Here is a 25,815-nt window from a genome sequence, read left to right on the forward strand (position 1 = left end):
AATACAAACATAAAGAAACCCTTCCTAACACATTCTGCACTGTGACTATTAGAAGACACTTACAGGAAGTGGAAAACCCCATTAATATATGTGGTGCCACATTCTGACCAGGCACTTAAATGCTTTTTGTTTAAGCGCCCTGAATGTGAAGCTGTGGGCATCTTGGTGTGGGTGGGTGTCTCTTCTGTTCTCTAGCGGAAGAACCTTTGAATCATCTCATTTTCTTCCCTGTCAGCAAGAGGTGGAAATGCTGGTAACAGCCTGTCTCCAGCAAATTTGTGGGACAGCAAAAACGCTGCCCACTTCTGGCATCTGTATTTTGATTGTCTGGTATTTTTGGTATTCTGCTGGTGGCTTAAACATACATTTATTGCAGTGGACCTTTAGCAGAGAGCTGATCAAGGTTTCAGTTCAGACTACTGGGACACTTGTTTAATGGTGGTAGGATAAATAAGAAAAGTGCAAAGCCAAGTTTGTTTTTGGTAAAAGTGCCATACAAGTAGTAGGTGTCTCCATCCTTCTATTAATGTCCCTATTGAATGCCTCTCTCTCGTGCACTTGCCCCTCGCAAGAGGGGTGTTCCACCTCCTCTGGTTCTGACTATGTGGCCTTATGTTGCAGTGGTGACACATCAGAGGGTAGTTGGGATGCTGCATGCTGAACCTTTGGCTGTTGAGAACATTGATCTTCCTGCTGAGCCAGAGAAAATTTAATTAGCTTATTTTAACATTCATCTTTGTCCTGTGGGTTGGTAGAGTTGGTGCTGGCTGGAGCCTCATTTCCACATATGTCATTTACTGTAACTAATTATTTATTATTATTATTAAGGGAATGGTGCACTCTGCTGACAGCCTCTGCAGTAAGGTGGAATAGTCACTTTTCATTTATTTGCTGTCAGAACCATCTGAAACCTTTTCCCTTCAGGGCAGTGAAATCTTTCTATTCTTGTTGGATGTTAACTGGGCAAACTCGTGGAAAGCTGTAGTTAGCACAATCCCATGCCAGTGATCTGGTACAGACAAGGTGTCTAATTAAGTGAGAGAGGATGACAGTCCAGGAAATAAAAAAAACCTGAACTGCTCTCTAGCTTAAGGTTAGTTGCCTTTGTGAGTATGCATTACGATTCTCTCTGATTTCATATTTACATCTTACTTTTTTTCATTACCTTAATATTATCCTTCTTTTTAATTTGGTTTAGTTACGTCTCTAGTTCCTGGGAATGCCTGCCTTGTTCTTGCTGAAGCTTTAAAACAGTGAACTCCCAAACAAAAGCATTAACTTGAGTCAGATACCCTATACAGGGAATTAATTTCTGAACAACTATAGTCAGAAAAGTTACAAGTGTCTTGGCCATGTGAAGCTGCAGCCTTAAATATAGATGATAGTACTAGCTGGCCCCATAATACTTGGGGGATACTCAAGGACCTGTGGCAAGAGACCCCTTTTGCCCAGATTGAAGCCACTTGGGTGTCTGTCTGCTGCTTGCACCTGTAATGTTTTCCCCAGTGTGCTCTGGTCAAAGACTTAGAGAAAGGAGAGAGGATGTACGGTGAGGCATGCGGAAGCTATTTCAGCAAACTAACTACATTTACTGCCCAGGCATTTCTCTACGATTAAAGAGGGTTACAAAAAGGGCAGTAATATCTGTGGTAACCTTTGCTACTTATCCCAGGTAAACTTAAGACCCTCTGGTACAACTTAGGCAAGAAAAACAATTTAAAGCAGAAATTGTAGTAGTTCCCTGCCTTGGTATCTTGAGCTGTCATATGGGAAGTCAGTGAGGGACTCTTGCTCTTCTTCCATTACTTTCTGTGTATCGTAGCAACCACTTTCCTCGTTCCTGCTTGGGATTTCCCTGCAGTAGAGACTCTGCATATAGCAGCTCTGACGGGTCTCCCAGTGGAGGGAGTCTGGCTGGAATTGTGCTGTGCTCCATCTGCCTTCCCTGCTTCCCTGATGGACAGGTTTTTGGAGCCAGTGCCAGCTTTTTTCAGGGCTGGCCTAGGGAATAAGCAGCTCCTTGGTGGTCCCAAAGCAGACTGGGCATAGCAGGGAATCTGAATTAATGGGACTTGGGAAATAAAGCTGAGAGAAAAAGGCTCGGACAGAAGTGTACACATAAGATGTAAGGACATTTTATAGTCCTTACAGTGTTGAGTTTATGCTAAATTTGCTGCATAGAGACTAAATAGTGAACATATTTTTCTATTTCTTTATAGGAACAGAGCGTTTCCCTTGTTCAACAACCAGACACAGCATCCTGTCACCTGCTTACTCAGGTATGACCTTTTAACTCATTAGCATGGTTTAACAAGGAGGCTGCTTCAACAAACTAAGAAGACTTGACGAAACTTCTGTAGCTCCTGGAAAACTTAATTTTTCTGGGGCTACTTCCTGGTTTTGCAATACTCCTATTTTTAAAAAATAGGAGTATTTTAAGTGTTTTTTTTTTTGAAAAGCCTCCTGCATCTGATGGGAGCCACAGTATCCATTGTCAAAGCAGCTGTCTTGTTTTTGGCTTAGCAAGAACCTGCTTACAGCCCTGGGTGGAAAGGGCCTGAGATGGTGGTGATAAAAAGGCAGAGCATCTGAGAGAGGTGACAGTGCTCCTGCATGCTGCTCTGGTTTGTCATGTCCTGCCGCTGCACTGAGTCGTACCACAGAAAAGATGAGAATGATTTGGCAGGTACAATGCTTCCAGGTCTCCAGAAACAAAAATGATTGGGTTGGATCAAAGAAATACACTTTTTCTCCTCTTTGGGAAAGAGAAAACATTCAGGAGACTCCTGTCCCAGAAGAATAAAAAGTGTTAGAGAGAACCTGTGGTGCCTCTGTCATGTAGATGAGCAGATACATGTTTTGTCAGTATATCTGTATGCACATGTATTCATTTCAGTTTGATTTTCAAGCAAACATAGTTGCTGTTCTCACAAGCATGAGTTTAAAATGCTAAAGACAGAATACTGAACTCCAGCAAATGGGAGCAGAGTTTGATTGAAAAACTACATCTGAAGCGTAAGGAAGAAATGCAGTGTGAGCAAGGTGGCAAAGTACCTAAGCTTCTGCAGGTATAACTTGAGCAGAGCAGGGGGAAGTGCTGCCATTATTTTGGGGGGAAGTGGTGTGTTTGCTCTGGCCTTGCAACACAAGCAAAACAAGGGTTTCAGTGAGCACAGATGCCTGTGCAGGAGATGCCTGTAGAAGCTCATGTAAGGCATAACAGGATGGTGGTCCCCTTCCCTGGGTGTCCTCTCAGCCCAACAAGCTGGAGGAGGTTCAGACTCTGCATCCTTTGAAGAGTAGCATGAGCATATACATGAGCATGGAAGTTTTATTCAGCTAGTAAAAGTACCTACTCTGCCTTGTCACTAATAAAAAGGAAGGTGCTGGATTATGGCCGTTTAGGACACATTTCTTTTGTGAGATCATACTTGAACAGTGATCAAAGTCAATCTCCTATATTCTCTTAGAATATCCTGGCAGTCAGTGCAATGCTTCTGAGGCTACCAGGATACTTAACAATAAAAAAATGGAAGGATCAAGCACAGGTTTAAGGGAAGGCAAGCTGATACTACTGGATGAAAAAAGGTAATAGTGTATGGTCTCAGATTTGTATGGACATGCATATAATGCACTTGTGTGTGTTTGTATTGGGTACAAGGCTGGTTTTGGACTTGAGCTATTATAAACCCATAAATCTATTCATTTCCCAACCATCCCCTAATTTACTTCTGTGTGCAGTGTCTCCTGGATTTATGAATTTGAAGGAAATTGAAATAGAGAATCAGATTTGTCTCTCTGCATTTGTAGGCTGTAAAAAGCAGACACACAAGTACAAGGTAGTTGACTTTCCATATGTGAGCTTTTCTGTCTCACAAGCCATGGCAGCACAGGCCAGACATGAGCTGTGGAGGCACATAAAGTGTGTATGTGCCAGCCTCTCCTGTCTCTGAGACATATGGTGTGCCTGAGGGTTAAGCTGCCTCTTGTTGTTTCACAGAATTTCAGTGCTACTCCTCCTCTTGGAAAGCATGGCACAGGCAGCCCAGTGGTTTGGGAAGGAGCCATTCGCCTTTCTGGGCCTCAGACTGTGGAAGGGCAGGGGTGCCACAGCCCTGGCCTTTGCTCCCATCAGGCTCCCATTTGCTCCCGGAGGCAGCCAGCATGTCCAGCACCCTGCAAGCTCCTGCCAGGCAGGAGGGGCACCATAAGCAGTGATCCTGCATGCTTCAGGAATTTTCCCATGGCCTCAGAATACCCTTGCAGCAGTGCGAGTACTAAATGAAGAATTAAATTAGCCTGTAAGACTTAAAGTAACAGGCAGTTTTATTGCAGTTGCCGTTTCACTATTGATAATATTCCACTAGCGATAAAGTAAGTTCTCAGTTGTCTGCTGTGCAAAGATTAAATTGTCTTTGCAGATCCCACCCTTAACTGACAGACCTAAATTACTGCTCTTGAAATAAAGAGTATATCCATGGAGTGCTCAATAGCCTCTTGATGCTGCTGAGATGCCACAGACAGTTTAAGAAGTTGGCAAGTCTGAAATGAAAAGAGAGAGAAACAGTCATACATCAGCACTAGCGTTTTCTTTGCAGGATTGCTACATCAGTGATTAGGAGATAAAATACAGGTATAAGATCTTGTGAGCATTACTGTCTCTCCTGTCCTTTGTCTCTGGGTGACTAAAAGTAACAGTGAGAACTAGCAGTGGAAATAATGTACCAGAGGTGTGTGACAAGGAATGTTGTGATAAAGGAGGTGGGGGCTCAGGAAAAGGAGGTATGTTGCCCCTTGTGTAAGAGCATCCCCCAAGGCTGGACTGCTGGATGGGGAGGAGGAGTAACAGAACCAGGAAGGTGGCACAGAGGGCCTCAGGAATGGGTGATAAAGGTCATGTTCTCTGAGCTGGGATGTCAGTACAGCCTGTTTGCAGCATTTGAAGCTGACGATTTAGCTTTGGAAGAGTTGCAGCATTCTCTGATACTGTGGTTTTGCTTCTGATGCTTCTGGGGCAGCTGCAGTGACTCTTCATGCTGGTCACTGGGCCCTGTGATTCCCTGTGCACTGTGAACAAACTCAGCATCTCCTGACACGAGCTTTTCTCTGTGTGAGCTGTCTTTCTTAAAGGACCTCAAAACAGGAAGGTACCAAGACCATTTGCTCATCTGGGGCTGTTTCTGAGCAGGAGAGGGGAGCTCTTAACACCCTCCAAAGGCTGTCACATTGAGGTTACAGGTAATTTTGAGTAGCCTTTTGAGTATAAGCATTGTTTGAACTTCTTTTTCTACTGTGAACCTACTAATGCTCAGGAGGAGAGGCATGTAGATGGGGTTGCAGCTTGGCAGCAGCCATCTGAAACAGAGCCTTGAGGGCAGTAGGAGGTCAAGGTGAGCATGCCGTGTACTCAGGGAGAACATTTGTGTATTGATATATTGTTCGATTAGGCTGGAACCTCTTTGGATACAGGCTCATCTTAGATGAATTTTGTGCAGAGCATAAGTACACCACAGCTCGTATTTTAGGGTTAGAAATTTCCCTCATCAATGACTGAAAGTTAACACTATACAGGAAGATGTCAGTGAGGAATGATTAGAACAGTTTTTAGAAAAGGGATATGAATTGATACTCACTAGAAGGGTTTCTTGTAGTAGCTGCAGACGAAATGTTGGCTTGATTTCTGAAGAGTCAAAATTTCTGTAGATGTTCTTTTTTCATTTTGCTTACTTTCGATTGGTTTTTTTCTGCAGTGATTCTCATAGCACTATGGAAAGTTTGCAAGTGGGCAGAGTGCAAGGCAGAGCTTAGTGGTATTATTGGCATTGTCTTCTCTTTTCCCGTGCAGTTGGCTTGAGTGCCTCCTGCTTGGCATTGGGAGGGCTGCAATGAGGCATCCCTACCTGGGTGGTTCTGACATGGGGCTGAAGGAGGCTCTTGGCACACTTACTGTCACAGTCATTCCTCCTTCATCACCTTTCCTCTTAAAAATAGGCTCCTACCAATGAGTAGGCTGTCCTACAGTCTGACTTGCAAGAAACTTTTAGCTTCCAGGTAAAACTTACAAAAGGTCCTTGTACCAAACTAGCCATTCCCTCCTTTGTGTTTATCACTTAGCATCCATCTACCTCTTTCCTCCTTCAAAAGGAGGGCTGTCATGAATTTTGTAATCAGCTTTCCTCCTTTCTTCTGATTGTCTTAATAGCCATTATCTGCACCTTCATTCATTTGAAAACACCTGTTTTGAACACAAGCTGTTTTGAACATTCTGTTACTTGTATTTGTGAACTATCAAAGGTAGGATTTGCTACATTTTGAAAGGATTCAGATGTGATTGTTAAGCAGTGGGAAGGAAACAGAATGTCTTCTGTCACTATCAAATTATCATGATGACAGTGGTGGTGTTAGTAATATTCCTATGTAGCAGACTGAGTCACTAGTAGATGTTTAAAACTTGTTTACAGCCAAGAAGCAAAGCAATTCAGGCAGAAATTGACAGACAGAGGTTACCTGACTTGCTGCTGCTTTTCAGTAAGCCTCTTCCTAACTCTTTGGATGCAAGAGGTAGGCCAGAGAGACCAGGAGGGGAGAGGAAGAAGAAAATGTCATCCTTCCTTTCCTCTCTGTTGTGATGAGGCACAGAGTTTAATTTCAAGGAAGAGATTGGTAAGGAAGAAAAACAGGAGTGTCCTGTGTGTTGCATCTTATGCTTGATGCCTTTGTCAGGATCAGCAGCCAACCCCAATACAGAACTTTTCCATTTCTGTGCAGTACTTACGTGACTTTGCAGAGGGGCAAAATTAAGCAAGTGAAGGTGAGTTGTTGAGCTGCATTTTGGTTTCATGGACACTGCGCTTGTTTCTGCATCTCCAGCAGTCAGATCAACATCATCCCACCTGTAGCTCAGGAACCAGTTCAGTGTGCTAACACTGAATTCTCACAACTGTGAGTTTTGTCCCCTGGATAATGTGGAGGGAAGGAAAATTCAACACCATGGAATAGAAGCTCATCTCTCCTAAAGGCAGTTGAATTTTTGCTGTGAACATCCTTTTGAAAACTAATCATCTTGCTAAGGATTATAGCTTTACAGCTATAGGAAAAAGGAACTGCTCACACTTGTAAAAATGACAGTTTCAGTTTTCAAAAGTCCGTGCCAAGTGGTGCACGTCAGCCCTTCTTTCACAGGAACTGCAGGTCAGCTCTGTGTTGTTCTGATGTCTGCGCTGTCAGGTGTGACTGGTCTAGGGGCCTGCTCAGAAAGGCCTTGTATCGCCTGTCTCCACAAGTGGTCTGACGGACCACATGTCCCCTGTTCATCTTCACAGCAAACTCTGCTGTTATCGAAAAACACCTTAGTCCTCCTGCCATGTTCTCCTGAACTTTCCTGTGGAGCATCTGGTTCTGGCTGGTGTCAGGACAAGGATACAGCACACAGGGATGTGCTTGTGTCTCTCACTGAGTGGGGGCTGGAAGTCAGTGCTGCCTGCAAAGTGGTTGGGGGGAAAATTATCCCATCCCCACTTAATACCTGTAAATGGCTTTGTAATGCAAGTCATGAGTGCCTAAGTAATACAGCTTGTAAATTCAGTGCTAGGGAACCTGACACTCAGAGTTAAGCCTTATTTAAGTGTAGTTAAGCAGTTGTGATAGTAAACATGCTTTTGAAAGAGGTAGTGGGAATAATGGGAGTGCTGTGAGCATTCTTCATGAGAGAAGTTTGAGAGGCATAGATTCGTTTGTCGTTTGTTTTGAGGAATGACACAAGACAAACAGATGTTTGAATCCTAATGTTTTTTACAGCATAGTTGATAAAAGAAAACTTTCATAATCATGACCAAAAAATACTGTCACTGTCATCCTTAAGATGAGTCATTTTTTTTCTCTTATTTTTAATCCCTCTGAGACTTTGGTCCCTTCTGAAGCAGGAAGTTATTATTCAGTCCAGTCTCTAGCCATGACATTTTGGACAGCTGGAATAATTATACAGGGAGGGGGGTATAATACACCATGTGATTAAAGCCGAATGTTCAAGTGAGGTCTTGATGTGAAAAGTGAGATCCTCACATGGCTTGTCTCTTTGTTGTTTTCCAAATCATCCTTGAATTTTACATCAGAAGACTTCAGGACGTTACTGTAAAATTGCCGGTTGTTCTGCCTTTTGCCATGTCTGTGTGGGGTATCGGAGGTAAATTGCAAGGTACTTTGATCAGGAGTCCTGCCTCAATGACTAATTCATATTGTTGCCCATACCTGCATCTCTATGGTTTCCTGCAGCGTGGTCTTAGTAACAGCTCCCTGGTATTCTTATTTCAGTTGTAACTTCTTTGACGCTAGAAAAAATGTTTTGCTTTTTTATACAGTTACTCTTGCATCAGTTTGGCTGCTAAAAATCATAAAAACATCCACTCTGTGCTGAAAACAGAACTAGACACAACAGGATTTTGAGTCTAAGGTTAATGGTGGCATGCCTGGGAACTAGATATTGTGTACAACAGCTTTTGCTGTGTTCCTCTTAATGCTACATGATTCATTGCTGTAGCTATCATAATATTAGTAACTAGGTGTCCAAGTCTGATTAGATCACTGTTGTGTTGGATGCTCAGACAGCAGAGTTGTTCCAGACCCCAAGGAGCTTACAGTCAAGTCTCCACAGAAACATGGAGCTGTAAGCAGCCGGAAAGCACACACTGGTGAGACTGCATTTGCCACTGTAATTAGTACCTTAGAGACTCCATAATTCATGCTGGGAAGTTGTAGATAGAAAACCAGCCTACAAGGGATCAAATCCTATTTTACTTGGGGGGGTTTCAGTTTAAAATCCAGTGTATAGTGAGTTGTAAAATACAGGAGGTCAGCTTCACCTCTTGTTTGTCTGCTGTTTTCATATATTTTCCATTGGGAAATGTTGTTTTCCCTAATACAGCAGAAGTCTAGTTAATAATGCGCTCTATTTCTGCATATTGTTCACTGTATCAAGTAACAGAAATGGACAAAATAGTTCAGCTCCTTTTAAAACTAATGTAAATGCTGGCCTTAGAACAGAATTGGACCACCCTGCTTCCCCTTTTTCCCCCTAGGTTCTGAATGTTTAGATAACTGGCTTCCAGCTATCAATGAAACCACCTAGTAAAAGTGAGAAAACCTATTTCTTTCTGGCCTGAGTGAGGAAGATTTGGTAAAGTCATGAAAGTGCCTTCTCTTGCAGTCTGAAATGTATCTAGACCTTCCAGAGTCAATCTGTACTTTGAAGTACAGGACTTTCTCTTGGTTTGAGTTTCTCCTGAAGTCAGGACTTTCTCTTGGTTTGAGTTCAGCTCAGTGCTAGAAATGGTATTGCCAGTTGAACTGTTTTTAAATTAAAATAATGGGTATTATTTGTCAGTGTGGGGTGGCATCCAGTGTTGGCTCTCTACTTAGAGCTTGTGATGTTTGTCACTACTCTACATACAATCTCTACCCCAACTCTCCAGCCCCTGTATTCCCTTCCTGTGGTACCATGTACCGCTAGTTTTCTCATCTTCTTGGCTCTCTGTGGAAGATTCACACACTCTACAGTGTTCTCTCAGATTCCCAGCATTTGATTATTCCTTGCATACCCAATTTGCCTTACCTGCGTTGTTTTTTCTCATTCTTCACTGAATGATCTCCATTTACTCCTTGGACCTTTGGGATCTCCTGACTTACTTTGCATTTTTTCAGCAACTTTCTGTGTCCTCTCTGCAGTGACTTGTCTCTCTCTGTAGGTTAACCAGCACCTGTTTCATCCTTTACCTGTCTGTGCTTAGATGGTTCATTCGGTCAGAGAGAGTATGTGCTGTGGCTGCATGTGAGCTCCACATCTACTGAGTAGACCACCAGGACACTGCCAGAAAGGGGAAATACAGTCTGAGTTCTTCTCTTTGTTTTTTTTCCTTCATAGAGGCATTTATCCTCTCTTTCTCTTATCCATCTGTGGATTTCCTAAGGTGGTAGGTAAGAGCTTAGAATTTTCTGTCAAGCATGGTAGAAATTGGTCAGTGTGACTGACAGTTACAAGTGTGGATAGACACAGCAGACAGGCAGAGACAGGAAACAGGAGCGCAAATAGTGTAAGAGAATTAGGGAATTTGTGCGTTGCTTGTGTGTTCACATATCTTCAGCTAAGGTGACCAGCAGAATCAAGCAGGCAGTTTACAATACTGGTTTAACATCAGGGAGAAATCTGAAGGATGTGTTGTGTATATGTGGAGGCAGGTTGGTATCAGGGACTTGATGCATACCTTGTGATTTATGTTTTCTTAAATGAATTCTGGCACTATATTGTGTCACGTTTTTAATTCTTACCAAAGACAGTTCTTTATACAAGTATTTTTAGAAATGAGCATCCATCAGAAGAAATGCAGCAAGCTTTATATAGATTCCTGGAGGAAAGATGTGGGAAGTGCTGTGGAGTATCTGTGAAAGAAGTTGTTCAGAGACAACCCAGTTGTCAGGCCGGCAGCCCTACGGTGTTGAAAAAAGAATCTGCATTTTTGTTTGTTTTTATGATAATACCAACAGCAGGGACTCCTTAATGTATTTTTTAGGCTGCAACCTTCATCAGAGATTTCACATCCGTATTTTAAACTCTGGCTATTCTTGGTAGTCCTGACTGATGATTGAGAGTTTTAAGGAATCAAGGTCCCTTTCAGCAGCACCGGAGTCCTGAGCTGAGCTTTGAGGCACCCAGGGACTGGAGCTGTTTGACAGCCAGAGCTCAGGGTAGCTTTTGTGCCCCAGATCCCTCTGTTTCCCCCATGTGCTCTGGAGAACTCTCAGGCTCTGGTGTCAGTGGTCAGTGTTGTAGTCCTTCTTTTGAATCTCCTTTTTGTGGCTTCAAGTTTGTCATGCTGCCTTCAGGCAGATGCTGTGTCTGACAAATGTCTTTTCTTGAACAAAACTTTCTGAAATCTGGATCCAAAGGGTTTGGTTGGGAGCCAGAGCATCTTTGCCCATGTGGAAGAGACAGCCCTTGTCCTGAAAGGTCTGCAGCATAAATAGGCAAGTTACACACTGTGTAAGTATTGTAATACATGTTTTACAGCTGGGAGAACTGAGGCATGGGCTTGTTTATTCATAAGTTCAAGTAATAGTGCCAGGTGACCAGCAGAAGCCTGGACTAATTCTAATCTTGGATCTCAGTGCCTCAACCATAAAACTGCTCTGCCTTTCTAAAGATCCTTGTGATTGTAGGAATATCTGTATTAGACCACAATTGGAGAAGGAAGAAAACCTCTTTTTGAGTGAAATAATCTTGAAGGCACTTCCACTGGTGCATGAAATTCTTCAGCCCTTAGTGAACTTTAGCAAATTCTATGCAGGTAATGCCCAATGGAAGAAGACAAATTACCTGAATATAATAAATTAACAATCATCCATAGAAGAGGTGAGACAATCATGGTCTTAGCAGTCTATAGATAATAAGAGGGAAATCTCTTTATTTAAAGTTTCTAATGTTACTAATCTCCTGGTAAATCCATGCCTATGAAGGGTAAGTCAAGCTTTTTCTTAAACGCAGTGGTTTTTTGTCAGTGGGAGGTTTGGATGACCATAAGCATTATTCTTCTTCTATTTGTAACTCTATGGGGGCATGATCCTAGAGTCACTGCAATTAGCAGAAAGAAAGAGAGAAGGAAAGGAGGAAAAACAGTAGAGAATTATGCTATTGAGCCAAGCAGTTGTCTGAGCTGGTCCTGCTGGCCTAAACTGGCACAGGCACTGTGTTGTGGGTCATCTGCATGAAAGCAGGTTGCACAGAGCTCAGCCATGGCTGATGTCATTCTGATTGTTCTGTGTGTACCAGCTCAGCCCTCTTCTTGTACCTCTTTGCACCATGTCTCATCCTCTGGTATGATATGCCCGTGGTCTTCTGAGTATATAGGGTCAAGCTTTGCTCATGTTTTGCCTGTGTGGTGTACAACCCATGGAAGTTGGTGGGAGTCAGTTCTGTACGTGTGCAGGAGCAGGAAGGGGTTGACATGGAAGCTCCAGGCAGTCAGTGGGTACAGATTTGCAGGTGGGATAAATCAAGGTAGTTCTCTTGACCTCAATGAAATTACCTGTGATAGATGCTCCTTAGAATTCTTCCCCAAAATATGACTGACAGTGATCTAAAAAAATCTCCTTTAGGATCTTGCTGAGTGGGGGTTATCACACTCTCCACGTCTCATGTTCTAAGTTCCAGCAAATACGCTTATATTTTTTTGCATGGCTGAGAGCCTCTAGTGTCACTGGAAGATGTTTGTGCCTCCCCCAGCCTAGGGGGTATAATCTCCCCATGCAGCCTGTGTGATTCAGATAAGACATCTCCATCTTTTAGGGTATCCCCTGCTGCTGGTGCATGGATTTGTTCCCTCCTCTGGTGGAACTCTTTATCATCTGTGATGCTTAACTCATGACAGGTGAAAGTGCAGCTGCAAGTGCACACGTTACACGTAACATTCGAAATGGAGAGACCAACTGTTAATGTTGTGTAAAGATGCAAGTGAAGAACTGGGAGAGCCTGCCTGCTCCACTGAAGCTATATCAAAAGTCTATTTTATCCCCCTTGTTTCAACTCAGTTTACATTTGCTTTTTGAGAAGGTGGGATCCAGGGTTTCTGGCATAGGTCATGTTCATGCCATCTCTCTCTGGCTGATAGATTTTTCCTCATGGAGCTGCTGCTTTTGAAGCCTGAAGGATGCCTGATGCTCCAGTATGGACAGTGTTGTGGAGAGGGTGATTGATCTTTCACAGGGAAATTAATTCTGTTCTCACCTTCAATGAGATACAGTCTCGCTGGTCTCTTAATTACAATAGCAATCGTTTCCCTGCTGTGGAGGAGTATAAATGTATTTTAAGAGAGAGCTTTGTGACGTGACTCCTTTTGAGTAAGTGGCTAGTAAGTTGTTCTGATCAGAGGTGTGAAACTCTTTCCCCATTCTTGCCCACCACTGCCTGCAGGCCATTCCTACCATCTGCATCAGTTGTGGCATTTAACACATACACTGCTGGCCAAGCTGCTTGGTGTGATTTATTACTGTCTTTTGTTTCGGCCACGGTCTAATTGTCTGATTTGACTTGGCTGAAGTCTTGGGGTGCAAACTCTGGCTTCTAGTCAGACTAGTCAGGAATGCAGCGTCCATGTCCATTAATCCGAACATAAGACTGTAAATTAAAAAAAAAAAGAAAACAAACAAAAAAACCAAGAACCCTAGAAGATACAGTGCTATCACTTGAGTTTCTAGAAGTATATATATATATATAAAAATCAGCATAAATTTATAAAGCTAACAAATTGGTAAGATGAAGGGGAAAGCAGAGTGTTTCATAGCTTTGATTTATCTCATATATCAACAAAAAGCCTTTTTGTCCTGGGTAACTGTCAGAGTTGCCCTCACATTTAAGATACATGTAATCGTCTGGTTTTCAAATCAAACCTTGTATCATGGTGCAGAACATGTATGTGTGCTTTATCTTCCTTGAATGGAATATTGTATGAAAGTACTGGACAACAACCAAACTGTCAGGTAAACTTTTTCCAGAATAAAGTATTCAGCAAAATATATCTCTCTGGGTATCTCTGCTGCCTCTTACTGCAGAGGGCTGGGGAGCTTGTGAGAATGCTGCAATGCAGCAAGTGTACTACCACTGATTAAAAGTAGATTTTTGGTTTTTGTTTTGTTTTGTTGTTGTTTTTACCCCCTTTCTGCAAGCTTGTGGGTGGCATTTTAATCAAGTTCTCATGGTAACAAACATAATTTAAAAGCATCAAAGCCTACAAAATTAGGCTTTTTTCTGTATGTGCTTGAGGTGGGTGTTCAAGTCATTACAACTGCAGTGATGCTGGTTATTTCAGGGTTTCTGGTGCAGAGATGACAATGGAAGTAAAATGGAAGCAGGTGTTGCTAAATGCAGAAAACATTCATCATCTTTTTACCGGGTTCTATTGTTGCCCTTTCTGTAAAGAGGGTGCAGTTAAAGTAATGTGTAATGTACTCCTTACGTTGTTATTTCATTTAGATGTATTCCAGCATCACAGTTATGCCGTGTTTGTAATTTCTGGGGGAGGCAGTTTTATTGACTGATGTTTTGATTCATTATTGCAAGCATGAGCCCCCATCAAAGCACACATGAAAATGCTTGAGAAACTGTGGAATTCTGTGTGGAGTTATCGTGTATTTCTGCATATAGGAAGAAATGCAGAGAAAAACAACAAGAAGGGGTTAAAATGAAATCATGGAGGATCTGATTTGAATGCCTCATCTGTTAATAAATGATCTTGAATACATGACTAAAACATGCTAACTCATGGAAGTCGGTTGTGTCTAGTGCTTCGCCACGTGTGATGTAAATGTGTTCAGTTGTGTTTGATGCTGTATTGCATCCAATAATTTTATAGTGCCGTGTATTTGCAGTCCTGTAAATAGTCAGTGACCAAGGTAATGCAGGTCAGTAATCCTGTGGGGGGTGTTGGAAAATTTAAGATACAGCTCACTCTTAGCTGCTGAGGAAAAAAACTTGATTTACAATGAGAAAATGTACTGGGTGTTTCCAGCTCTGAATGCTGCACTGATCATCCCTAATGTGAGCTCTTTCTGTACCTTTCTGGCTGCAGGAGATTGTTCTGGTATGATAAGGAGAGCTTTGGACAGTGTTCATAAATCTTCCTGTTGTCTTTGGAAATCTTTCACATTAGAGCCTCCTGGGGTTTTGAACAGGTAAATCAGTAGAGAAAGCAGTAAAAGGTCAAGAGCCAAAGAAAATAGAGCCATGTTGAGTTTCATGCTAGGGAACAAAGAGAGCAATGAAATATTAACTATGCAGAGAGAACTGATTATACAGTAACTTCCTATCACCTTTGTGTTCATTTAGTATTGATAGAAACCTTCTATTTAAAAGCATGCCTTAGTAGTTCCTTGCTGTGGCTAAGGGAAGAATACCACCTGCATTTCAGAAGCTGCAGGTGGTTATGAGCAATGGTCCTTGGAAGCTGTACAATGAAGTGAAGTGCACTGCATTCTTCAAAGCAGCATATCATTTGAATGGTTGATGTCTGAAACATCAACTCTATTTTTTAAACGGTAAATTTTTTTCACTGATCATGGGCTTTATGTCAGATACAATGAACTGGATATTGTAGTCTTTATTAATCTGATGTTGACAATATGCACTTCACAAGTAAAGCCTTCTAAACTGATTGGAAATTTGAAGAAAATTGAAATGTCTTGAGGACTGCAAAAATTTGCTTCAAGAAAAATCTCCTGACTATTTTTAATATTCACAGAGGAACACTGACAAAGCACCAGAGTAAATCCTCTCTGAAAATCTTTGCCAATTGGCATGCACACAGTAGGGTTTGATCCTAGCAGTGTTTCAGGAAAAGGAGCTTTTAGGATTTCATTATTCTAGTTTCTGCTGCAGCCCCATGCATGTAAAGTGTTTCAAACTGGAAACAGCTAAAAGAACAGCAGCAAAGTCATTCTTTTTATAACGTGTAAGTATTCTGTCAAAAAAAAACAAAAAGTGGTTTTCATAATTTCTTTGGTTTTGACAATGTGTATGTAGAGTACCCCGTGATGGTGGAAAATACTTTGATATTCTACCCTGTAAAAAGGCCTCCAAATGCCACATCAGCCTAATGAAGTGCAGACATCAGGTGTGGGGTGGGAAAGAACTATGACAATCTGTGAATTGATCAGGAAGTCTCTATCCCTGAACCTGTGTCTTCATCTGCATTTTCATGGCTGTAGAGGTGTTTCAGAGATGAGTGTGAGGCTGGACACGGGCTGCATGCTGAGGCACATCTTTTTGTGTGCCTGGAGAGGGGATAAGAGAAGTGAAATTGAAGAGGGACACATTGGCACAGGTGCAGTTAGTTTGTATTTTACTGAATTTACTGCCTGTTTATTCATGGATGCATTCTCACAGTTTTGATGGGGATGGTCTTTTGTTTCAGATGGTACCAGTCTAGATGCAGAGAAAGCAATGGTGGTTTATTGCTTCTGATCATTTTTGGAGGTGAGGAGGTCTCTGGGCTTCAGAACAAGGTGTCCTGCTGTTCTGCATGGTGTCCGTTGCACAGGCTGTTAGGAACCTCAATATGACTCTTTGTGCTACAGCCTGGGCACTGTCCAGGACAAACTTTGTGCCAGGGCTCAGGCTGCATAAATTCAGGTCATTTTGCACCTTTGAGACTGGATCTGGGGCAAGTATCTTGCTGCCTGTTACTCAGCACTGGCTTGCTGAGAGATTAGGGGGAGGCCTTGGCATGGTGTGCCCCTTTCAATGGCCGGGACCTGCCTGGGGACGGCAGATAGAATTAGCTCCCTCTCCTTTGCTTATGGTCTCTGGAAGAGGAGAAGAAAGTATGTGCTTTAAAAATCAGAGGAAACCAAAGTTAGAAAACATGGCCAAGAACTTGTGAAGCAGGGAGTGAAGGGCAGAAGAGACAGTTTTGATAAAAGATGTGTGGGGAAAGGTGAGGATGGGAAAGCAGTGAAATAGAGGTAGGTTGTAGAGAGGAGCTGAATGGGAGAGAAGTCTAGGAAGGAAAGCTGGAAGTTAATAAAGGAACGGGAATGAGGAAACTGCTGCTTGGGATGAAACATGCAGGAGAGGACCTGGAAGTGGACATTGGTGTGGGAAGGGTAACACTTGCAAAGTCTGCAGTGGTGAAAGCTGCAGACTGGACAGTAAACATGGACAGACCCTGGGTGAGGGACTGAAGCCCACGGGGCAATGGCTGGGCACCAGGTGCAGTAGGTACTGGAATAATCTAGACAGAGGGAATGGGAAGAATAAAATATGTTTCTTGAACTAGGCAGTAGCCTACATATACAGAAGGAGACCCCGTTAGGATTACGCAGTCAACCCTCTTTTCTTTCACAGCTCAACTCCTGAGGTAACTGTGCAACCTTAATGGCATTTCAGATAGCTTTGTATGTGTGATAGATGTTGACACACCTAGACAAAGTCCGATTTGTGACAGTTACTTGTTTTGCTCCTTTTGCATTATTGGCAGTTTTTAGTATGCTCTATCAACAAAAGCAGAACAAAACTTTCCATTCCTAAACAAATAAAGTTAAGCACTACCCAGGTGTGTATATTCAAACTGAGTTTTGTTGCTGCTTGATAGACAGTGATTTATTCTGTAAGTTTTATGCCCTGAGCTTTCAGAAATACTCTGCTTTTCATTGTGAAGCCCTGCAGAAGTCTGGCAGTAATAATTAGCAAGCCATAAAAATCGACCTGATTTGTGGGAACCACTGAAGAATGCAAGGAGACATTTCTGTTCAAGGAGCTAGGAACAAAAGTGCGTGGTTACTGACCCAGTCATGTCAGACCTAAATTTTGAGGGAATCCCAAGTGATAAGTGTTCTGAAGTCTGAATACTGCCTATTCATTCAGCCCTTCTAGCAGAGTGAATGAATCATCTTTTCAACCAGAGACAGTCCCTCTGGGTCAGAATCGAGGTCATTGGTGGGACATGTGTTTCAGACTGCTTGCCCTACATGAAAAAAGAAACATACACGACTTTGCTTACACCATTGGAGCTTTGAGCCTCTCAGCTATAAAACATTTACACACACTATCTCATCAGACCTCTTTGCAATTGGTGGCTCTGGATACATAACCAGGTCTTTCTAGAAGGGCCATTTGTCTTCCTTGTTGCTTATGTTTTGTTCCTCTTCTGCAGCACTCCTACTGCAGAGCACTTTTCTTAGCTGATCTTCCTGGTGATGTCCCCCACCTTATAATTACCTCAGTGTCACTGTAGACACCTCAGTGCTGCCTCTAGATTTTTAACATGAGGTGATCGTGTTGATTCCACAGAACAAGTTGAAAATGGGCACCCCCTTTCTTCATGTAGTGAACCAGCTCTGTGCAAGTAGCAAGATGTGGTCTGCAGAGCCTGTTTTGCTGCATCAGCAGAGGGATATGGAAGAGCACAGGTCTGGGATTAATGTTGTGTTTCAGTTAGAAACTTATCAGACCAACAAAGCTGTTCATTTGCAAGAGCCTGCGTGATCAATAGATGCTTTTCATTTGCAGCGCAATAGTCTATGTCATACAGTGTATTTTCATTAGAAGTTGTTAAACATTGTGATGCTCAGAGAGGGGATGTGACATTTCATCACACTTAATGGCCTTTAAAAATGAATGACAAGAAAAAAAATCAATTGAAGTCAATATTAAAATAGCAAACAAAGCCTCTAATCCACGTTAGAGCTACTTATTATTTATGTGGTAAAAACATTGCTTTTCCCAAAAAGGCTCAGATGAGAATCCATGGGGAAAACAATGAAAGGAAAATTCAGAGTTTGCTTTGGAACCTGTTTAAAATTCCATCATGCACCACCTGCTGCACAGTGTAATTCCGTACAGTGGGAAGAATCATCGCTGTATTTATTTACCGGGAGCCAGTCACCAGTGAGTTCTGTTCGATGCACTGTAGCACTCTGTGGAGAGAGGATTGTTTGTTTCTTCTGCTTTTCTTCTCCCTGCACACTTGTGTGCATTTTTGTAAATATTTATCCCGTTCCCTTCTTTCTCAGGATGAAGAGTTAGCATGTCTAGTCATTCCTTTCACAGAAACTTCTCCAGATCTTTTATCATCCTGGTTAAGCTCTCTGTACCTTTTCCATGTCTACTTTCTTTCATTTGTGATTAATAATTAATGTTTTCAGGCATCCTAAACGAACATTGGCATTAGTGCTGCTGACAGACTTTGCGAAAAAAAATGTACAGAGAAATTCAAGATGAATCCAGGATCCAGGCTGGATCCTGGGTGCCTTTCAAAAAAGACATCAGAAGCCCTCGAGCACATGTGTGAATATTCTGTGTCCATCAGTGCTCTGCATGACCTATTGTACCTGTTGTACTTTTTATGTCTTGACCTTTTAGTGGAAATCTCTAACTGCAGTCCATGGAAGGACACAAATAGGCTACTTTCCTTGTCCAGAAAGTCACCTTTGGGATACTTTCTGTGTGTAGTACAAAGCATTGGAAAAAGCGTGATGATGTGGATCCTCATAGACATGTAGGCTCCAATGGAAATCACCAGAACTGTGTCACTTTGTAGAGACTGCGTCGGAAAATGCCGATGTTTGGCTTAAGCTCTGTGGAGCTCCTTGTTTCTTCACATGGAGCAGCTCGTGCTGGCCGCTGCTCATACCAGGAGTCTAGACTGGATGGATTGATTGGAGATCAACCTAGATCTCCTCCTTCCCACTGTCTGTCTGTATTAAAACAACACACGCCATGGCTTGGGGTTTTTCCAGACCTTTTCCTTGGTCAATGTGCTCATCAGTCTCATCCTACCCTTCTTGACATGCTGTTTCTTCATCCAATGCAACTTTCTTACCTTTCTCTACTCACTGCCCCTGGGCTTGTTCAGTACCTCCCACAAACTCATTCACTCTTCATCTTATCCCAGGAGCATGCCGCTGACTTCACATTCATCAGCTCCCTAGCCCTGGGTGGCAAGAAAAGGGGTGGCAACAGAACAAGGTTAAACTCAGCCTGTAGAAAGAATCAGGTAGTTGCACGCACCTACGAGAGCTTAGGGAGGAAATGAGTCTCTGGAACAGGTCTTTGCTATGACAGCAAATCCTGCAATTAAGATTTCAGAAAGGCTGACTCAGTGACTTGGTTCCTGCTCATGCTTTAGATATCTTAATTTTCTAAGTTCAAAAACCCAAGGAGTTAAAACTTAAACTAATATCACTGTAGTTAAGGTACAGGCTGGGGCATATATACTCCTCTTTCACTTCCAGTGCACATTCCAAGAGCTTAATTGAAGCACTTTTGAAGGAAAAACTTCCTCTGAAAGCAAGAGCTGCAAAATCAGCTCCTGTGGCTCCAAGTTCCTTCAGTACTGTCTCTGTCCTCCCTGGCCTCTTGTTTCTCTGCCTGAACAGGCTAGACAGTGACTGCCTGCTTTATGTTCTTTTTGTAGGTTGATTGAGTAAGAATTTGGCAAGGTAAACCTACCACATGATAAAACTATATCCCAAATATTGTGATTTTACTGTCTATAGCATTTAGAGCACAGAAGATTAGATTTAGAACACAGAAGATGTGTATTCTCATTTTGAGATAGGGAGAGATTATTTTATTTGCCAGGGTATACAGTCATGTGTCATACAAGTGGGTGGCTGAGTGTGGACAGCATATTTTTAAGTCATACAAGTATAAGGGTGTATTTAATTTAAAAGAAGTCCTTTATTTGTAACATCATTAGTTAGAGAATAGTATGAAGGGATGAAATAATCCTACCACTTCTGACCAAGGTTTTGCAGTACAACAGGTATTCCCTAGGAAAGAAAATTCTAGCACTAGCTAATCCATGCCAAGTTTGCTGTAAATATAGAAACAAGCTGAATTTGTGAATAACCTCTTTCCCGATCAGTTTTCCAATGCTTTGTCTCCTTATTTCTATTTATTTATTTACAGTTTGAAGCTTTGGGCCACAGCTAAAAGCTTTGACTCCTGTTGGTTATAATGGGTTCCTGGGCCCTCTAAGGTTTCCTGACCATGAAACTGAGAATCAAAGCCACTTAAGTGAGTCTGGGTATAGGGACCTGGGCACCAACTTTCTTCTGCCTGATGCTCTTTTTCAGCATGAATAAACAATGTCTCTGGTGGACAATGCAATGCTTTTACTGTGTGCTTGGCGTGATTGTCTAGTGTGTCTGAATGTTAGGAAGTGAAGCTCAAAACACAGCAAAAGAATAATCTGCTGCCATTGACTTGGGGAGGAAACCTCTTTCACATGAGCAAGAATTTTTACCCAAAAAAGCTGGAGCAGCACATGGCCTTGAAGATCCTTTCCTGTTATCACCTTCATACTTCATTTTAGCATCATCATCTTTATGCTGCTTGTTCAGTTATAGAACAATTGACCGTATTCCTTTAATTCAGCATATGGAAGAACAGAATTAAGTTAGGATGGCAGCTGGATCAGAAGCTCCACCCCTGGATCCCCTTTTGGGTTCTTGGCTTTGGAGAGGGTGAAGATAGCTGTGTTTCAGAATTCTACTGTAGGCCGGTTCTCCTGCATGTATTTAGAGGGAAAAATCTGCAGAAATTAGCCCAGAACATATGTTTTACCTTTTGTAGTAGCTGACATGATGACATTCCCAAAGACAGCATCTGGGTTTTTTCAAAGATCATGTTGTAGCAGGGGTAGAATTAGTTCTCAAAGGTAGGTAAGACCTTTGAAAAATCAAAATATGCAGACACATTTACAGACGCAGCATTTATTTTTTTTTTTATGATTAAAAGCTCACTGAATAAACTCAAGATCATGTGTAAATATGTCATGCTTGATGAGATCTTGGTGAAACCAGAAGAAATAAGGGTTGTGTCAATAAGTTATGTATGCAGAGAAGGCAAAGACGTACCAGTGTAGTTAAAGTGCTTATTATGGATAAATGAGATTTTGTTCGTGTGTTTTTGCTTAGCAGACAAGTTTGTAGCACGTCTGCTGAATGGTCCAGTTTGCCTCACCTGCATGAAGAGCAGCTCCCTTGCAGCTGGCAAGAACAAAGACCTGTCCTATGTGGAGAATAAGCAAGTAATATATTAGCATAATTAATTAATTCCTCACTGCCTAATGTGAGCTGTCATCCATCCTGGAATCTCTTGAGACAAGATATGCAACATCAAATCAATGTGTCTTAGCAAGGTCAGTGGGGAAAACAAACCCTTAAGATTTTCGCTCCTGCCTTTTTGTGGGTTACCTTTACCAGCCCCTGTCCAAATACAAGTGCTGATCAACCGTAACTTGAGGGCAAAGGAAGCACATAGCTATGTGGCCTGCTTGCAGGATCTGTGGCAAATACCCAGTTTGGCTGACACTTCTTCAAAAAACAGGTTTGAAAATGTGAGGCTGAGAATTAGAAGATTGTAATGTGTATTATATACTGTAGTTACTTTCTGTACCTGTGCAATAAATAAGAAGACGATGACCTTGTCTCAGCTGTTTATAAGCACTGAAGGTTATAATGGAAAAGGCAGTGGGGAGGGGAGCCAAGCATTCAATGTTCATTTTTATTAGCCAGCCAAGGTTTTAGCTGGCCAAACTTGTGGAATGTGGGCAGCATTGACAGTGCTTTTAGTATCATGTCTTTGTGAGTATTTCTAGTAGTTCTACCTTGTTTTCCCTAGCCTGCAATGGCTATATCACATTGTATACTTCTTCCCTGACTGATGAAGAATTTTCCTCCTTAAGTAGTATTTTGAGTACTCTTGTCTTATATAGCCCATCCTCCAACTCAGCTGTGGTGTTGTCATGGGTCTTCAATTGCCTTCTTACTGAGGTTTGAAGTGACTGTGGTAAGAGGGAAATACAAAAAAAAAATTTTCTTCTTTTGGATTTCCTGGGCGCAATCTGGATCATTTTTTGCCTTCAAAATCACCTCCATAAACTAAAGCTTTCCTCTGTTCCTCTTAGCTTTTTGAAGAATTGTTTGTAATAAATGGGGCAAATCTTTTATAATTACTTTGGGAGGAAAAACAGACTGTAAAAGTACAAATAAGGACTGAGTTGTTGAGTGTTTATTTCATTAAGCCTTCATTATAGAGCTGAAAATCTCTAAGTGTACTGTGAAGAAAGGTTTAATTTCCAGTTAGATTATTGCAGTGTTTTAAAGAACAAGGGGGTTAGAAGACAAAAGCTGTGCAGAGGGTGACAAAGTATTTCAGTTGGGAAAGCGATCCTCTGTTTGGTGTGTGCACTCTGAGCAATCGTATGTAGCAAACCAGTGAACTGAATTCCCTCTGAAAAGCCTTAAGAGGGCTTTGAATGTTTCTCTGTCTGATCATACCCCAAATGACTTCATCTGACACAGCCCTTGGAGCTAGTGCTGTTTGTTTATGGTGGGTTTTAATGTGCCTTCTGCACTGGGGGTGAAAAGGCTGATGTAGCTACATATGTTGGTGAATCTTTTTCTCTGCCAGAACTGAAGTCAGAGCCTTGGCACAGGTTGTTTAGATGGCTGCTGGCTAAGGGCTGCAGAGCCTCCTGTTTCAGACAAGCCTGCCAACTGCAATGCCTTCTCTGAAGTGCATGGTGCACATTTGAAATTGTGCTTGGTGGAAAAATCAATGTAGCATGTCTGGCTTTGAGATGCTCCCCTGAGAGGAACCCTGTCCTTGTTCAGGCGTTGTTTCAATGAGTCTCGTGGAAACAAAAAGCTGAGAAATTTGGGAGCTGCCAGGAAGCTTCCTGGCTTCCCAGAAGCACTCCTTCCATCCTTTAGTCCCTCCAGCTCCCTTAAAGGCAGGAGAGATCTCAGGTAGGATTGAGCAGAAACTGCCTTCTCTGTTTCCTGATCAGAAGACAAGGCTGTCTTTGTGCCTCATCTTAAGATGTGCAGAACTGTACGCACTTTAATCCAGGGACACTTATGTTTCTTTGTGTTGGCACCTGCACTAACTGCTATGGCTTCTTTGGCGCTTTTCCCATCCTTACTGCGGACCAAATTTATTGGTAATAAGTTATTGCTGTATTTCATGTTTCAGGTGTCACTTGTCAGTTGTCATGGTGCTGTTGTTATGGTTACCATCTCCTTCACCAGCTAAAATGCCTTTCCTGTATCCTGCAGGAAGCAATTGTGATAGGAATGTGGGGGTTCGTTGGAAAGGGTTGGTGTTAAAGCAAGAAGGTGTGTACAGAAATTCTTTTTGTCTAGAAGTGAGCTCTATGGTAGATTTTTTATTGGGGTTTTTTTCAGTCACAAGCTGCTAGTACCATGATGTCACCATTTCAAGAGAGAGGGGCACTCAGTTTTACATTTCTGGAGTTTGAGCAAGTTGATATATGGTCCCTGAGCACAGGAGTGAGGGCAGCCCTCCAAGCTGGGCGAGAATGTCTCAGAGGGGAACATCCAAGAGGAGTCAGCTCAAGTGCTTTTTGACAGCCCAGAGAAATGAACACCTTCCCAAGGGAGTAAAGAGTAACAAGTGAATGGCTCATTCTTGTACCTGTGCCTGTGTTCTGCATTGGGACAGACGTGCTTCCTACCAGTGGAAATGGAACATGCTGCATCTCATCCCTCCTGTACAGCACCTGGGTGCACCACCTGGCCGAGCAGAGTTTGAAACTCAGCACAGAGCAGGGCTTGGTCAGATAAACATTTCCCCAAGTGAAAGCATTCCGCTTTCTTTAGGAGCTGGACAATTTCTGCAGCGGGATGACCCCCCCTTCCCACCTGCCCGGCTCCACTGGTGTCCAGCTCAACTGCTGGGAGCTCTGAAAGGGGTTTAAATCTCTGCTGTCCCGGGCCTGGACACTGTGCAGGAACTTGTCTCTGCTGTGCCAGTGCTGCAGGTCTGATCCACTGCTTTTGAGGCTGCAGCCATCCCTCGTTCTTGGCTCTGGCAGGCATGCAGACTGTGGTTCATTTTCTTCATCTTCCCACAGTAAGCCTCTTTTGTTCAGCCTCTGGTCCAGGCGCCATCCATTATTTTTCATTTGTTTCGTAATCCAAGGTACAATCAAAAGGGTTGTCTACAAAGAATATGTGCCTATTGACTAACTGCAGTGTGGAAATGGAAAAGCCTTTACAACCCATGAAATGCTAGTACAAGTGCAAGGAAATGAACACTGCCTGCATTTTTAAGGGATGCAAGGTGTTGCTTAAGGGAATGGTCTTGCTCCTATTGTCAAGAAAGAGGGATCTAGCTGAAAGCTAGTAACTCAAGCAGTGGACAAGGAAGAAATAAGTTGTATTTGTTATAAAATACCAGAGAAATTTGTTCATCGTTTATTAGGCTAGCGAGGTAAAGTGGCTCCCATGGAGAGAATGTATAATTCTCTCAAATAATATTCCATATTACTGCAATTACAGCACTTAGACATTTAGCATCAAGTGTAACTTTGATTAATCGTTTTGTGGCTTCTGGACCATGACTGTGTTTAGGAAGCTGACGTGGTCCCCATTAGACACCATGAGACTCTCCCTATCCTTGCTATGTTCTGTCATTCTGTTTGAGCAATGTGAAACACACCACTCACATCTGAAAATAATCACATTAATTTGAGAGATGTTAGCTGAAATGCAGGAGTGAAATGGCATCCAAAATTTGCCTTCTTGTTTTGTGAATGTGTGGAGAGTCCACGAAGAAGACAACAGCATTGGTAGGGTTTGTGTACTGCATACCACAGCCTGAGCTTTTGAAGGTGGCAGGAGGTTATTGGAACTTGTCCATCTAAATTTCCCACTAAATTGCCTCTTGTTTCTATTCCGGCCTCCTGATACCTACCTGCTTTCCTTGGTTCTTCTAGATGTAAGCTGTTAGTAAGTTAAATTTACTGGTGAATTCCATTGGGACCTTTTAAATCACTGTGCCTAGTATTTAATATTCAGATCCATCATCCCCATTGTACAGCTGGTGCATGGTCATGAAATTTCTATTGTTGTGTTATTTACCAGTGTAAGTTCAATCGCACTCTATTTATGTATAGTGTAACTCATTTGGAAGATATCTTAATTTCTTGTTTAATTCTTGGTGCCCTTCTTTCTGCAAAAAATTACAAACATGTCACCTCATTAATTTCTTTTCTCTGAAAGAAATTCTCTGAATCTCTTAAATTTCTTTAGAAAATCTCTTCTAGGCAGTCTCGTTGAGGAGTTTTGGAAGCCGTGGACACCTGAGGTCATTAGCCACATCTGTGCACCCTAGCCTGCATCTGCGGAGTAATCCCCTCCCTCTCCTGGCTCTGGACTTGGACACAGCTGGGACTCAGGGCAACTGAGTCAGTGCTCTGGTGCGTCTGAGCTAAATTGCCCTCTGGGAAACAGAATTTGGTG

The 25,815-nt window shown here is 42.4% G+C and overlaps 1 protein-coding gene across 50 annotated transcripts in view; it reads left to right on the forward strand.

Annotated features, from left to right (window-relative positions):
* Positions 1–25,815, forward strand: part of MAP2 (microtubule associated protein 2) — a 248,766-nt gene that overhangs the window by 146,774 nt on the left and 76,177 nt on the right. For 46 of the 50 annotated variants that reach the window (XM_032115035.1, XM_032115036.1, XM_032115029.1 and 43 more), the window contains one exon: positions 2,220–2,279. The exons of 3 other annotated variants lie outside the window; for them this stretch is intronic. In XM_032115035.1, the coding sequence (XP_031970926.1) occupies positions 2,220–2,279 (60 nt within the window). Of the gene's footprint in view, positions 1–2,219; positions 2,280–25,637; positions 25,773–25,815 lie in introns of those variants that run through there. One more of the 50 variants, XM_032115016.1, reaches the window with a different exon arrangement.

The sequence above is a fragment of the Corvus moneduloides genome, chromosome 7 (genome assembly GCF_009650955.1).
Source record: "Corvus moneduloides isolate bCorMon1 chromosome 7, bCorMon1.pri, whole genome shotgun sequence".
In the NCBI taxonomy this organism is placed as follows: Eukaryota; Metazoa; Chordata; class Aves; order Passeriformes; family Corvidae; genus Corvus; species Corvus moneduloides.